This window comes from Mesoplodon bidens (assembly GCF_964165515.1).
Source record: "Mesoplodon bidens genome assembly, contig: HAP1_SCAFFOLD_178, whole genome shotgun sequence".
Classification (NCBI taxonomy): Eukaryota; Metazoa; Chordata; class Mammalia; order Artiodactyla; family Ziphiidae; genus Mesoplodon; species Mesoplodon bidens.
In genome coordinates this window covers 530,912-546,819 of record NW_027671948.1, presented here as the reverse complement: position 1 = coordinate 546,819, position 15,908 = coordinate 530,912, and the positions used below count along the sequence as shown (strand labels likewise).

At 44.5% G+C, this 15,908-nt stretch overlaps 1 protein-coding gene across 1 annotated transcript in view; it reads right to left on the bottom strand.

Annotated features, from left to right (window-relative positions):
* Positions 1 to 15,672, bottom strand: part of LOC308610777 (uncharacterized protein) — an 80,502-nt gene extending 64,830 nt beyond the window's left edge. Inside the window, exons 1-2 of the mRNA XM_081259785.1 lie at positions 15,164 to 15,672; positions 14,094 to 14,158 (exon numbers count right to left, since the gene is read on the bottom strand). Of these exons, the coding sequence (XP_081115911.1) occupies positions 15,179 to 15,634 (456 nt within the window). The 5' untranslated portion in view covers positions 15,635 to 15,672 and the 3' untranslated portion in view covers positions 14,094 to 14,158; positions 15,164 to 15,178. The remainder of the gene's footprint in view (positions 1 to 14,093; positions 14,159 to 15,163) is intronic.
* Positions 15,673 to 15,908: the final 236 nt, after the last annotated feature.

Below are 15,908 nucleotides of genomic sequence, written 5' to 3'. Positions count from 1 at the left end.
CAAAAATTTCCAGTTAAGCAGTAGAGATAAATATCTTTTAGATATGGGGATATCAATAAAGACTGAAGTTTTACTAAGCTTACAGAGTTGAAAGTAAAAGGATAAGTATTGTTAATATCAATATTATCATTTAGAAAATGCTTTTTACATCTTTTAGGTTTAGTTCAGAAACAAATAATGTTTTAAGTCATCTCCAAATGCTCAAAGGGCAAATAATTTATTCTATATATGACAATTATAATAACACAACACTTTGATTCCTTAAGTATGATTTGTAATTCAAACTTACCCCTCATTTATTATAAAAAAAAGTTTATTCCTTTGATCTAAATTTACTAAAATAGATATAAATTGTCTGTGTTACATAATATTTTCAAATGTAACTTCCTTGTCTTACAATACCCTCACTTGAGACAGGCAATATAATAGATGTATTATTAAAATGCCTGCTCTTTCTACAATCTAATGGTTTTCAACATGACTTAGTCAATCAGTAAATACTTACATCAAAAGTTACTGAGACCAGGGACTTCTCTGGTGGTCCACTGGGTAAGACCCTGTGCTCCCAATGCAGGGGGCCCGGGTTTGATCCCTGGTCAGGGAACTAGATCCCGCATGCATGCTGCAACTAAGAGTCCACATTCTGCAACTAAGATTCCGCATGCCACAACTAAGAAGTCTGCATGCCACAACTAAGACCCAGTGCAGCCAAAAAAATAAATATTAAAAAAAAAGAAAAAAAGTTACTGAGACCAGGGGTTTTTAAATTGTAGTTCTTGGAGTTTGGGGATTTTGTCAAGGACATTTATGAGTTTATGAAAGAGCGGAGGGTACAAATAATCAAAGCCACACTTATTTTGTATTTCATAAAGTTATTGGGATTACATGTAAAATTTTGTTTGAAAGATGGGATATGTTCTATTAAACATCTGGATGTCACTGACTGTACAGACGCTTTTCAAATGTAGAGGTTTATAATAATAATAATAATAATAATGCATATTGAGCATTCATTAAATACCAGGCACTGTTTGAGTGCTTAAGACACACTAACTTATTTCATCCTAACATCAATCCACTGATCATTATCTCAATTTTAAAGACGTAGAAACCGAGGCACAGAAAAATTAAATACCTGTCCCAGTTAGTAAATGAAAGAACAATAATCAAACTCAGGCTGTTTAACTCCAGTACGTTCACTCTTACCCACAACATTAATTCACTTTCTTAGGACCTCCTTAGAATAGAAAAATGGACAATCTTAAAAGTCAGAAAAAAAGAGACAAAATAGACTCAATGAAGTTTCTGATCAGAAAAGCAGCAATACAAAAGTGGTATTAAAAATATTCATCTGGTAATTAATGTAAAATAAATAATAGGAGAACCTAACTTTGGGTATTTGGGCTCATTCATTTATTAATGAATATTAATTGAGCTAGTTATCATCCTTTGTGATTAGGCTACATTAATGAACAAAGCATAAAGAAAATTCTGCCCCCTTGGACTTTCTAATGGATCCAGACACTAGTTACCTTGGCCCAAAGACCTGGCCTAGGAGGATAGCAAGGAGCCTACAGAGTGTTAGTTGAAAAAACAGTCGAATTTTTTTCTATCTAAAGGCTATGGCAGAGATAGAAGAATGAGAAAATCAGAAAGAGGGACTAGGTTTGGAGAGAAAAATGATTTTGAATAGCTATCTTTCAAGGAACAGCAAGACATCCATTTATGAATATTTAGAAGGCAATTAGCAATACAAAGTTGGGGCTTTAGTGAGAGTACATTACATGGATACCATAGCCATTTCCCACTGAGGTAATAGCCAATCCAATGGCAGGTTTTAGCTGGAAACATAAAATTCAATCAATAGTCTGATAGAGGAGAACCAGCACACAAAATACAGAAGTATGGTGAATTCCCAAAATAATGGAATGGGAAAAATCAAAAAGAAGCACTCCAACTAACAAACTGATTTGCTAAATATGTGAAAAGAGTAACAGGTAGTACATAGTCAACACAATTACAGCAAAAAGATAAGAGTCATCTGTGAGGAGCAAAAAATCAAAGGCAATTGAGATTTTAAGGTAAATGAGACAGAAGAAAAACCTTTGAATTTGGAAATTATAAAGCCATTACTGATGTGGAAAATGAAATCTTGGTGCAATGTGGAATGAAAGCAGGGTGAAAAGAGAACATAAAGAGTTCGTATATGTCATTTGTTTTGCACATATAGTACAAGGAAGGGGAGGAGTAGACCATTAGGAAGAAGGGCATGCTTCATTTTGGTGGTAACTGCATCAAGAACACTACAGGATTTTGAAACCACAAATTAGCTGATGATTAGAGAAAACTTTACTTACCTTTGGAAAAGCTGTGCTTCAAATAGCTTACAGATAGCCCAACTAATTCCTTAGTCTTTCCACTACTATATGCTCCTTCCAATAGAGTAATACAAACCTGTCACTTGTTTTTAATAATGCTTGCTCATTTCCCCAGCAGTTTTCTCTTAATCTACTATCTTTGACTTCCTTGCCTTAGCTTACAGTAACATTTTAATACAGGGACTATAACAATAATGCTGGACTCATTTATAATTCTATCTCTTCAAACACACTTTCTCACATGAAATGTTGTCAGGATTAATTAAAAAGAAAGTAAAGTGACAAATAAGAAAACCCTCTTTCAAAAAGATTTTTTAAAAGACCTTTGCTCTGAAAGGCAGATATGAATCACTGACAGCACACAGTTGGGTATTAGCTGGGTGTAATGAAGTTCTCACACTCTTTCACTCAAGCTTTGTTTCAGTCCAACTGTGCCCTCTACAGTCTTATCAAGTGAATGAAGGTGACTTTAGCTTGAAAGGAGTCTGATAAGTCTCTGATACTCAGTCCACAATTTTCAGACAGGAAAGCAATATTTGATTCTTTATAAAAATTTCCGACCTATTTAATTTGGGGGAACTCTCTAAGATAAAAGGTAATTAAATTTAACAAGTGGATACATTTGCTTGGCTGTGTGATGACCACTGGAAAATAAAATAAAGTTTTATATAGTCTAATTGTGTCCTTCGATACTGAAAACTATTATTAGTGACAATGTGGAATTTTACCTGAGCCCTCGAATCCTGGAAAACAGCAAAAGTTAAGATATCCCTCTGCCCTTTGTGTTGTGGAAAACAGCTTATTCCTAAGAACCACCACAGATGCCTCCTCTTGTTTACCTATGGCAATGCCAGACAAAGATATTCCAAATTGCCATTTTTTTGTCTCATAAATTATCATCTGAAGTGTTTATTCCTACTAATCAATTGGAACAAACTGCTTATTAATCAAACTGTAAAGTTTCACTCCTTCCTCCAGGCTCCAGAACTCGGACTCACTGTCAGACTGAGTCAACAGATAATCTCTCCTAAGAACAGGCTGACCTCAGGGTAAAATATTCTCGGATCTACCATCCACTCAAGCTACTCTTTTATCCCATTTGCCCACACCCTACCCTTAATACCCTTGTTACTTCCTCTCAAGAGAAGAAAAACCCCTTTTGACTAACCACTGAGAGGCTTGCAGATCTTAGGGTCACAGCATTCTCCCTAATGCGATAGTTCTCCTCCCCCAATTGCAATAGGCCCCTCCTCGCACTTACCCTTTTGAGTAAAGTTTCTCCTTACTACGCTGCTATTGTTTGGGTTTTTTTAGTTGACATTGGCAACTGATGGAAGAAGTAAATATTGCTGCATCTGGATATGTGTGGTAATGGGAGATTGAAAACTCTAAAATTTTTATTTGATTTTTATTGGAGTATAGTTCTTTTACAATGTTGTGTTAGTTTCTTGCTGTACAGCAAAGTGAATCAGTCATACATATACATATATCTGCTCTTTTTTAGATTTCCTTCCCAGTTAGGTCACCACAGAGCACTGAGTAGAGTTCCCTGTGATATACAGTAGGTTCTCATTAGTTACCTATTTTATACATAGTAGTTATATATGTCAGTCCCAATCTCCCAATTCATCCCACCCACCCCTTCCCCCCTTGGTAACCGTAAGGTTGTTCTCTACATCTGTGACTCTATTTCTGCTTTGCAAGTAAGTTCATCTCTACCATTTTTCTAGATTCCACACATAAATGGTACTATACAATATTTGTCTTTCTCTGTCTGACTTACTTCACTCTGTATGACAATCTCTAGCTCCAACCACATCTCTGCAAATGGCACTATTTCATTCCTTTTTATGGCTGAGGAATATTCCATTGTATATATGTACCACATCTTCTTTATCCATTCTTCTGTTGATGGACATTTAGGTTCCTTCCACGTGCTGGCTATTATAAATAGTGCTGCAGTGAACATTGGGGTGCATTCATCCTTTCGAATTATGGTTTTCTTTGGATATATGCCTAGGAGTGGGATTGCTAGGTCATATGGTAGGTCTATCTTTAGTTTTTTAAGGAATCTCCATACTGTTCTCCATAGTGGCTGTACCAATTTACAGTTTCACCAACAGTGTTGGAGGGTACCCTTTTCTCCACACCCTCTCCAGCATTTATTGTCTGTAGATTTTTTGATGATGGCCATTCTGACTGGTATGAGGTGATACTTCACTGTCATTTTGATTTGCATTTCTCTAATGATTAGTGATGTTGAGCATCTTTTCATGTGTTTCTTGGCCACCTGTATGTCTTCTTTGGAGAAATGTCTATTTAGGTCTTCCACCCATTTTTTGATTGGGTTGTTTGTCTTTTTGATATTGAGCTGAATGAGCTGTTTGTGTATTTTGGAGATTAATCCCTTGTCAGTTGCTTTGTTTGAAAATATTTTCTCCCATTCTGAGGGTTGTCTTTTCAGTTTGTTTATGGTTTCCTTTGCTGTGCAAAAGCTTCTAAGTTTCATTAGGTCCCATTTATTTATTTTTGTTTTTATTTTCATTACTCTAGGCGGTGGGTCGAAAAAGATCTTGCTGTGGAAAACTGTAAATATTAAATGATTTGGTTCATTCAGTGAATTATGAGTGTTAATGAATACATTAAACAGTCCACAAAGAGAGAGTCCTTTAAGCATCTGCTGTGTGCTAGGGTTTCCTCTACTAGGCCACAATTAGAAAAATCTGTTTGCTCAAAAAGCACATAGGTCAGTACAGAAGACTAACATAAAAAACCATCATGAGGGCTTCCCTGGTGGCGCAGTGATTAAGAGTCCGCCTGCCGATGCAGGGGACGCGGGTTCGTGTCCCGGTCTGGGAGGATCCCACATGCCGCGGAGCGGCTGGGCCCATGAGCCGTGACCACTGAGTCTGTGTGTCTGGAGCCTGTGCTCCGCAACGGGAGAGGCCACAACAGTGCGAGGCCCGCGTACCGCAAAAAAAAAAAAAAAAACCATCATGAGATGCATTGATAGAAATGTACACAAAGTGCTATGTTTACATTTGATAAAGTCATTTACTATGAGTGCCTAGGGTCTATGGCAGGAAAATGATGTGACCAGAAAAGTTTTAGAGTAAAGGTGATATCTGAGAAGACCATCAAAGAATAAACACGACTCTGTCAGATGAACAAACTGTGAAGAATCTGTATTTGGCATTGGGAACAAAGTGATCACAAAAACCCCAAGTAATACCATGGTTCCTCTGGAGAGCAAAAGTAGTTGGAACTGACTCAACTGTAGCTCACATATGTAAGACAACTGAAGGGGAGCTGGAAAGATGAGCAGATACAAAGCAGCACAGCCTTTTACAACTATGAAAGTTGGGGACTGCACAACTCCAGTGGGTACCATTCATAATAATGTCAATGTGAATGACACAAGCTGGAGTTGTGTACAGCCCTGAGCAAGACCTCTGAGCAGGTACCAAATTAGTAGAGTATTTTTATGCCAAGTGTATAAGTTAGGATGCTTTTGGTAGCAAAAAAATGGAAACCCAATCTGTCTGTCTTCAACTTCAAGAGGATTTTGGAAAGAACATCAGGGCTCATATAACAGAGGAGGACCCTATGGGGCCTTCCTAGGATAGACCCCTCCCCCATATCCTCTACTTTAGCTCCTCTCTGAAGTACATAGATAACAGTATTTGATGCACATTTCCTGCTTTACAGATGCTAAAACTCCCACCAAATGGAAGGTTAACTACTTAATGACCATGAGCACATAGCCCCCAGGCCTACTGGAGCCAAAGAATTGATGACGTTAACCCCTGTGACACTGTCCTGAAACCTCACCATCAACCAAACAGAGAACTGTGCACAAGCTGATCACATACCCTGGGACTCCCCTCCCTCACCGTGCCTTTAAAAACACTTTGCTGAAACCCATCAGGAAAATGAGGCTTTTTGAGTACTAGCTGTCCGGACTCTTTGTATGGTGCCTTACAATAAAACACGGCACTTTATTTCACCACAACCCAGTGTCAGTACATTGGGTTTATTGCACGTGGATAAGTGGACCCAAGTCTGCTTCAGTGACACTCACAATACTGCTATGGGGCTTTTGCACAGCAATGGAAACCATAAACAAGACGAAAAAACAACCCTCAGAATGGGAGAAAATATGTGCAAATGAAGCAACTGACAAAGGATTAATCTCTAAAATTTGCAAGCAGCTCACACAGCTCAATATCAAAAAAACAAACAAACTAATCCAAAAATGGGCGTAAGGCCTAAATAGACATTTCTCCAAAGAAGACATACAGATTGCCAACAAACACATGAAACGATGCTCAGCATCACTAATCATTAGAGAAATGCAAATCAAAGCTACAATGAGGTATCACCTCACACCGGTCAGAATGGCCATCATCAAAAAATCTACAGACAATAAACGCTGGAGAGGGTGTGGAGAAAAGGGAACCCTCCTACACTGTTGGTGGGACTGTAAATTGGTATAGCCACTATGGAGAACAGTATGGAGGTTCCTTAAAAAACTAAAAAAGAGAACTACCATACGACCCAGCAATCTCACTACTGGGCATATACACTGAGAAAGCCATAATTCAAAAAGAGTCATGGACCACAATGTTCATTGCAGCTGTATTTACAATAACCACGACATGGAAGCAACCTAAGTGTCCATCAACAGATGAATGGATAAAGAAGATGTGGCACATATATACAATGGAATATTACTCAGCCACAGAAAGAAACGAAATTGAGTTATTTGTAGTGAGGTGGATGGACCTAGAGTCTGTCATACAGAGTGAAGGAAGTCAGGAAGAGAAAAACAAATACTGTATGCTAACACATATATATGGAATCTAAAAAAAAAGAGAAAGGTTCCGATAAACCAAGGAGCAGGACAGGAATAAACACACAGATGTGGAGAATGGACTTGAGGACACAAGGAAGGGGGAAGGTTAGGCTGGGACGCTGTGAGAGAGTAGCATGGACATATATACACTACCAAACACAGAGTAATAGAGAGCTAGTGGGAAGCGGCCGCATAGCACAGGGAGATCAGCTCGGTGCTTGGTGACCGCCTGGAGGGCTGGGATAGGGAGGGTGGGAGGGAGACGCAAGAGGGAGGGGATATGGGGATATATGTATACATATAGCTGATTCACTCTGTTATACAGCAGAAACTAACACACCATTGTAAAGCAATTATACTCCAAAAAAGATATTTAAAAAAAAGAAAAAGAAAATAATGGAGGGTTTGTAAAGAAAAGGGAAAAGCCAAAAAGTGCTGGATATAATTGAGGATTTCTGCATTAGGAATTCTGCAGCACTGTGAACTACAAGAAAATTGAGTAGGGGGATGAAGATGTAGGAATGTTCAACTTTTTATGAATTTAATTCCTTTTTTCACCTTTTTTTATGAGTAATGGTTAAAATTTGAATTCCTTTATAAATTACTTTTGGGTGATTAACTGTGTTTTTTAAAATGCATCTCTGTACAAAGACTCTCTCAAATTTATTATGGTGGCCTAAATAAGTTAATACATCTTGAAGGTCTTAGTGGTAAATCACCATGTTTAATTCCAAGAGAATTTAAAAGGTAAAGAAAAATTAGTTTCATAAATATTTTCAACAAGTTGACATTTATGAGAATTTTTTAAAGATGAGCAGCTATGGGCATACCACCTTATTTTAGCTGATGAACTAATGAATATAGACTTCACACATTTTCAAAGTATTGAACTGCCTTTTCTTCTATAGCAATCCGCAACATATACCAGGTTAAAAAAAAACAATAATCTTAAATCATGATTTCTTCTCTAAAATCCCCTTTCTACTCATTTATAAATCCTCCTTAATATTAATTTTTTCCTATCATATTTCTCAGCCTTGGTTATTTCATGTATTTGATGTACAAATGTATTGAACACTTACAATATGTACAAGATACTTTTTTTTTAAAGCTACATGTTAGTTGACTCTTTCGTGCTTGGCACTGGAAGATACACTGTTGGAAGATTCAGACCCTGCACTCAATTTTCTCACAGGTTCAAGAAGATTCAGACAAGTAAATCCACAATTCAACACTCTACTATAAAAGGTATGAGAAAGGGTTGCCCAGGGGGTTTTGATTGTAAAGAGCAGGAGAAACTATCTTTTCCTGGGTATGGGAGGATTCCTAGAGATGTTACCTGAGAAAAGGAAGATGAGAAGAAATTGCTAGGTGAATAAGGGATACTTTTTAGCTTTTATTTCTATTCAATTCTCACAAAAAAAGAAAAAGTCAAAAAAATAAATGAAGGTATGTGACTCTCAGAGCTCCTTAGGCTCTTTGGTATCTATATTTGTAGCTGGAGATACATGTGCCACAATTATGTTCTAAGTTAAGGGAGTCTGCGTGTGTCATGCATCAAGCATGTAGCACAAGCTCATGTTAATAAAAATAGCCAGTCAGGCATAATCAAGGTAGAAGAGCAACAACTCACTACATATTCACCGATACCTTTCCTCTAGTCTCCTCTCCTGTGTTCCTTTCACCCACCCAAATGTTTTGGTGTGTAAACTTTCCTCTCAAGACAATGGAGTCCACAGCATGGCCATCACAAGTTTGAGTGTTGAACAACAGGCGAGATCCCTAGTGAATAATTACACCCAGTTGGAGAAGACTAAACAGTGCTTGGAGCCAGGTGAGAGAAAGCGTTTGGCTTATCTGCTCTGAAATAATATCTGAAAGACTCAATCCATAAAGTTTCCATATGGTTGAAAGCAAGTTGAAGAGTGAACACTGGGTCTTAACATTGTGTGTGTGTGTGTGTGTGTATGTGTGTGTGTGTGTGTGTGTGTGTGTTGATTCATCAAATGTTAGGGAGAAACATTTTATGACAGAAAGAGCACTGGCCCCAGAGGCATGGGTTTAAAGTTCTGTATCTGTCACTCTCTTGACAGGAGGCTTTTTAAAAAGCTCTTTTAATGACTCAGTTAATGATTTTTTACATATGAAAAAGAATGAGCCTTTTTCAAACTTAAAAGTTTGATGATTTCATGGTCACTTTTAGTCGCAGCTTTTTAAGATTCCCCATCTAAATAAACTCTTAGGCTCCATGACGTGTGCCCAACCTAGACATGCCGAAGGGGCTTTGAAATCCTGGCCTGCTTTCAGCCAACTTTATGCATTTATATCAGCTGATTTGTTACTTGATAAAAATGTTCAGGATAATGCAGTCACTTTTTTCAATGTTGTAGAAAAGACCACTTCAGAAACAGATTACAACAGCCATGATAATGGACCGGAGTCCTGAGGCATTGAGCTGAGAATTCCATCTCCCCCTGCATGAGAGAGGCAGGTTGTTACCCTCTACAGAATCTAAGTTGGGGATTTGCTCCCTAACCCCCTAACTCTGGCTAACAGCTTCCCATCAGCCTACCATCTGTGAATGAATCTGGACCTGCAGATTTATAGTCTCAGTTGGTACCGTGTCTTAGGATGTGGAGGACAGCTCGCTTATTATTCCCTAATGCTGCTGCTTCTCAATCTTAAGAGCTAACTCAAGATTTAGTGAATAATCTATACACACGTTACATGAGCTACTCAGATTCCCTCCCACATCGTGTCTTCCAGACTGAGGAGTTCTTCCACCTGCCTATTCTCAAACCCCCAACCTCACCCACACCTTCAGCTGAGGAGCTGCTTCCTCAGCTGCAATGGAAGGGGGAGGCTTCTGGAAGCCTTCCAGTGCCAAATGATGCAGGGGACACGGGTTCGTGCCCCGGACCGGGAGGATCCCACATGCCGCGGATCAGCTGGGCCCTTCAGCCATGGCTGCTGAGCCTGCACGTCCGGAGCCTGAGCTCCGAAGCAGGAGAGGAGACAACAGTGAGAGGCGCGCACACAGAAAAAAAAAAAACAACACAGGAAAGCATTGGGGCAGTAAGACGGGCAGTGGACATGAACAGGCCCTTCATACAAAAACAGAAAGACACCAGTCTGAAAAGACCACAGAATGAAGGAGTCCAACTACGTGACATTCTCAAAAGGGCAAAAATACACAGACAGTAACAAGACCAGCAGCTGTCGGGGGCCTGGGGGCACTGGGCGGGTGAACAGGTGGCCCCCAGGGATGTTTCGGGCAGTGAAATGGTTCTGGGTGGCACTGCAGTGGTGGCTGCAGGTCATCACACCTGTCCAAACCTGAACAGTAGGACACAGAGAGTGAGCCTTAATATAAACTACAGACTCCAGGGGAGAATTAGGTGTCAATGCCGATCCATCACTGAGAGGACGCGCCACACAGGCCAGAGACGTTACCAATGGGGGGAACCCAGAGGGACGGGTATAGGAAAGCGCTGTCTGCTCGATTCTGAGTCTCCTGTAACCCTAAAGCTGCGCTAAAGACTGTCCACCAATTAAAAAGAAGAAACGGCTTCTAAGCACGTGACAATACTCTCAACCTCATTCACGATTCAGAAAAACTCCAAGGGAACGTCCATACTGCTTACCGGGGCCTAGGATGAGCGGGAACACGCCGCGGCCTCGCCCCTTCCTGTCGGGCATCGCGCTGGAGCCCAGAGTCCCCCTGACTTGACCCACTGCACCCCACCCCGCGTTTCATGCCGTCCACAGTCTCTACACATGACATCTTTTGATCAGATGACTCACTGTCCCAATTACAAGGTTTCAGTTTCTCCACAGGAAGAAACCAAAACCAGCACAGAGGGGAGGCTCTTCAGTCAAACTCAGGGTCTGCCTGCCTTCACGTCCCGCTCTTCCTGACGGGAGGCCCACATCCTAAGGAGGGAGGTCCTTACCAGCACCTCAGGAGCCTCATCCAGTCCACCTCACGCTGCTCTGAGAGCCTCGCCAACCTCTGCAGCTACCCAAGTCCTGGGCACTTGAGGGCCGTCCCCCTTCCCCGAGTCACTGAGCCACGTGCTCTGACAATGCATTTAAAACCAGGCTCTCGGACTTCCCTGGTCGCACACTGGTTAACAATCCACCTGCCAATGGTGGGCACACGGGTTCGAACACTGGTCTGGGAAGATGCCACATGCTGCGGAGCAACTAAGCCCGTGCACCACAACTACTGAGCCTGCACTCTAGAGCCTGCGTGCCACAACTACTGAGCCCACGACCCGCAACTACTGAGGCCCGCATGCCTATAAGCTGTGCTCCACAATAAGAGAAGCCACCGCAATGAGAAGCCCGCGCACTGCCACGAAGAGTAGCCCCCGCTCACCGCAACTAGAGAACAAAGCCCGCGCGCAGCAACAGAGACCCAACGCAGCTGAAACTGAATAAGTTAAATAGTAAACAAATAAAAAATTTAAATGAATAAATGAATAAATAAATAAATAAATGAAAGCAGGCTCTGCTTTGTCAGCACTCTGGAGTTCCCTACGTATCGACGGGCAGGATTCCCGTCCTCTCCCGTAATTACGTCTGTGAAGTGCCTTTCCCGAGGACAACAGAAGCTCCTGGAAGCAGGGAATTGCTTCTTAAGATCACATGCACAACCTGAAGACATTTGATGCTTATGTCAAAGATAAAAGACACAACACTAGATGGTGTGAAGGGTCCTCGAGGCCAAGAGCCAGGCAAGCAGGACACTTCCTCTGGGGACCCTTCCATCAGCAGAGAAGAAAATGTCCGTGGCCAGAACTGGCACTCAATTCGCTTTGAGCTGAGCAGCACCCGTGTAATTACATAGGCTCCCCAAAGAGTAATTATTCCCACATTTAAGAAAGGAGATGGCTTTTCAGGCAGGGAAGGCAAGTACAGTCTTCCCAGCTGGATGCACTGTGTGTGCTGATGGTCACGATGGAGCTGGGCCCCAGAGCTCTGCTCTCCCCTCAACCCCCCAACCTCACCCTCACCCTCAGCTGAGGAGCTGCTTCCCTGAGAACACAGAAGCCATCGGAGGGCTTCCCCACCTGCAACCCAGCTCTGCCATCCCCTCCCCACTCCAGGACCACGGGCAGCAGCTCTCCCCTCCCCCACACGCATCTACTGGATCATTCCCACTGTTATTTCTCCCATCACAACACAACACAACACAACACAACATCCTCCCCGGACCTCAGCTCCTACCCCAGCTACTGTCCAGTTGCTATTTTCCCCGTCACAGCAAAATGTCTTGAAAAAGTTGGGACCAGAACAAACCCAGTTCTCCCTATCTCTCCTAAGCCTCTCCGATCAGGATTTTACCCCACAGATCCATCCAAACGCATCATCGGCGAGTTAGGACCTCCCCGCAGTGCTGGGCTCGATGGTTAATGGCTCCGCGGAACGGCAACCTCGTTTGTCCAGTCACCCAGGGAACCTCTAAAGTGCTTCCCACATGCAGACAAAACGCTGTGATTAATATTTTAGGAGAAATACTCAGCGTGGAGAATACACTTGAGCTGCTGGAGGAAAGAGGTAGCGGCACAGAAAAGAAGTTTCTGTAACTACAGAAATGAACAGATAAGCTGTTTTAATGGTAGCAAGTATGGGATGAAGGAGAACGAATAAAAACCATCCAGAAGACGACATTAACAAGCCTCACACTACAACGTGGTAACAGAGGATGGAGAAGGCCTTTAGAATGAACTCATTTTTCTGGGCAGGTGACAGGCTGGATGATGCAACGATGAGCCGCCAGAGACAACAGGACAAGGCAAGGGGCAGGGGAGCTGTAAATAATCATTTCTGGATCTACTGGATCTAGTCATCCGAGGTGCCCTTTGGACAAACGCCATAGAGATGCTGGCAAGTGGCTGGACAGAGGCATCTGTCGGGTCCAGGTGGGAGAACTGACAGAGCTGGAGGTGAAAAGCACCAGAGGGTGAGATCAGACGGGGTGGAGAGTCATGGACCAAGGGTGAAACGACAACACACACAGAGGGCGGAAGACAGAGTCAGTCAGGAAGACAGCAAGGAGAGATCTGTCACAGAAACCAACAGAGCAGACTCTGCGGATGGCAAGGCGACAGTGGTCTGAGGTGACGACTGGCAAATCTCCACCGCTTTGTATGCTGGATGCCAGGTCACCTCAACCGGATCAGGTTCCGTGGAGGGGCAGAACCAAGACCGCAGGCTGCACGAGACAATTCAGCTGGGAAACAAGAATCTTTGCCAGAGACCTCACTGCATGGTGTGTAGCGCGACCCTCTGAGATTGTAAGAGACAAAGAGCGCAGTTTACTGGAAGGGTGACAAGGCTGTTCTTCCAGATGATCCTCATTGAATCCCTCGACTGAGCACTGAAAACAATGTACCTATGTGACAACGGTGTTCTACTGAACAGACAACTTATATGCACTGAGTGCTCCCTGGACAGCACGCTCTCGGCTTACAGGAAGCACAAGGAAGGCACCAATGTCAACACGTTAGGGGCTGTCTCTCAGGAAGGCTCGCGGCCTACAGCGGGATCCTCAGGGAAACCTTTTAACGCTCGAGAACAAAAGTGATTTGGCAGGACCATATAAGTCAAGCAAGGGATGGTGTTCTGACACAAATGTCAAGAACACGAGGCTTGTACTGTGGCTCTAAGAGGATCCTGGGATCTACACGTAGAACTTGCCAGAAACACTTGGTGCTGACCTGCTCCTCTACACTTTGTCTAACCACATCTTTTACCTACTCCTACTTTCCCATTTTAACTTTTGAACTATTCGCCTCCCAAGGTGTTATCACAAAAGAACAGCAGCAGGTAAATACGTAAACAGCAAAACTCACCAGAGGCTGACTCATTTTCCGCTGCTCTTGGAACAACGTGCAGGACTGTGACAGTGGAGGCGGACCTGGAGAAGGAAAACGCAGGCAGTGAAGCTACGACTGAAGCGGCTCGGGGTGCACGAGCACCCGCCCCACGCTCCACAAGAGACACCTGTGGGAGACCCGTCCTTTCACCTTCAGAAGGGCCTGTGAGAATAAGGAGGGAGCAACCACCCTCAGGTCTGTAACTCCCACGTGACTCTGGTACCTGAGGGGATACTTTATTTTTCCGTAGCGAGTGTACATTGAATCCTATTAAAATAAACCTCCGTCATTAAATATGAAATTAAAAAACGCTTATAGTTTATCTCTTCTCAGTCTGTTAACAACTTAGATCAGAACATCCACAGGATACCCAGAATAAAGGGACACACTCAGGTGCGTTTCAGTCTTGCAATGATTTATACAAACTTTACAAACTTAAGTGCGACGCTCGAAAACATCTTTTATTAAAGCTGACTTTAAGTGGACAGAACACCTGCCCTAGGAGTTTGGAGTCCTGTGAGCGACCCCACGTGCACACCCGGTGAGGGTCTAGGACAAGTCATCTCCCTTCTCAGGCCCCATCGCTTCCTTCCTCACCCGAGGCAGCAGGACAGAAGCCCTGCAGACTCATCCTGCACCGATTACACTGTGCGACTCCACAGGGCACAACCCAGGGGGGCGGCGGACGCTTACATTACACAACCAAGGTGCTGACGCGCCTTGAGACACACGTGCGAGATGCCGAGACGGAGACAGGAGGGGGAGGAGGAGGAGGAGGATCGGGGTTGGACGGAGGGGAGGACGCGGCACGTCCCGGCCGAGCCTGTGGACCCTGCTCCCCCAGGACACCCAGAGCTCACAAGTCCCAGGGGAGCCCCATCCGGAGCAGCCAGCCCTGTCCTCCAGCCCGGCCCCTCCACCTCCGGGAAGCGGTCAAACCCTCCAGGTGGCTCTACCGCGGGGCCCGGGGCGGGCTACCCCAAGCCCTGCTCTTCAAGGGCCGCAGGCTCCACAACCAACTACAGGCCTGCAGACGCAACACCTACCCCGTCGGGACTCGCTCACCGGCCCCGGGCTCCCGAGGCTCCGGTCCGGGGGCTGCTCCTCGGGCGCGCTCCTCTCTCGGGGTCCCTCCGCTCCGCCTCCCGAGACCACTGGGCCAGAGGAGCCGGCTCAGGGCCCACGTCCCTCCCGGGACCTCGCTTGGCCCCGCGCTGCACATGGTCGGGCACTGCACCGCTGCCGGCCGCCCGGCCACTCCGGCCCAAACGCGGGCTCCGCGGCTCGAGCTCGGAGGTCACAGTTCCAGCCTCCACCCGGCCCACGCGAACCCTCGCCCGCACAGCCCGCTCCCGCGGGCTGCCGGCCGGCCCGGACAGCGTACCGCCCCGCAGGCCCCGAAATGCTCGCCCGCAAGAGGCCAAGACGGGGGAACGACGGCCAGCGACGACCTGGGCCCGCACAGGAAGCGAGGGCGGGGCGGCGACGGTGCGCGTGCGCCAACACGCACAAATCATGAGGCGCACCTGCGCAGGCGGACGCCCGAAGTCCGCCTGCCAAAGCCCGCCAGGAGCACGGGACAAGTACCCGGACTCCAGAAGCCTCCCCGAAGTCTCCGTGCCGTCAAGATAGTGAACGTATGAAATGTCTCCTTCTCATCTGGCGCTCAAGTGCTGCTGTGCTGCGAGGGTGTGCCGCCTGGACCAGGGACTCCATTGCCCATTTGTCTTCACTCCTGTTAGGGATCAAGGAAAGGTGTGGCCTCAAGTGGGGGCTGTGTGATGGTCTCCA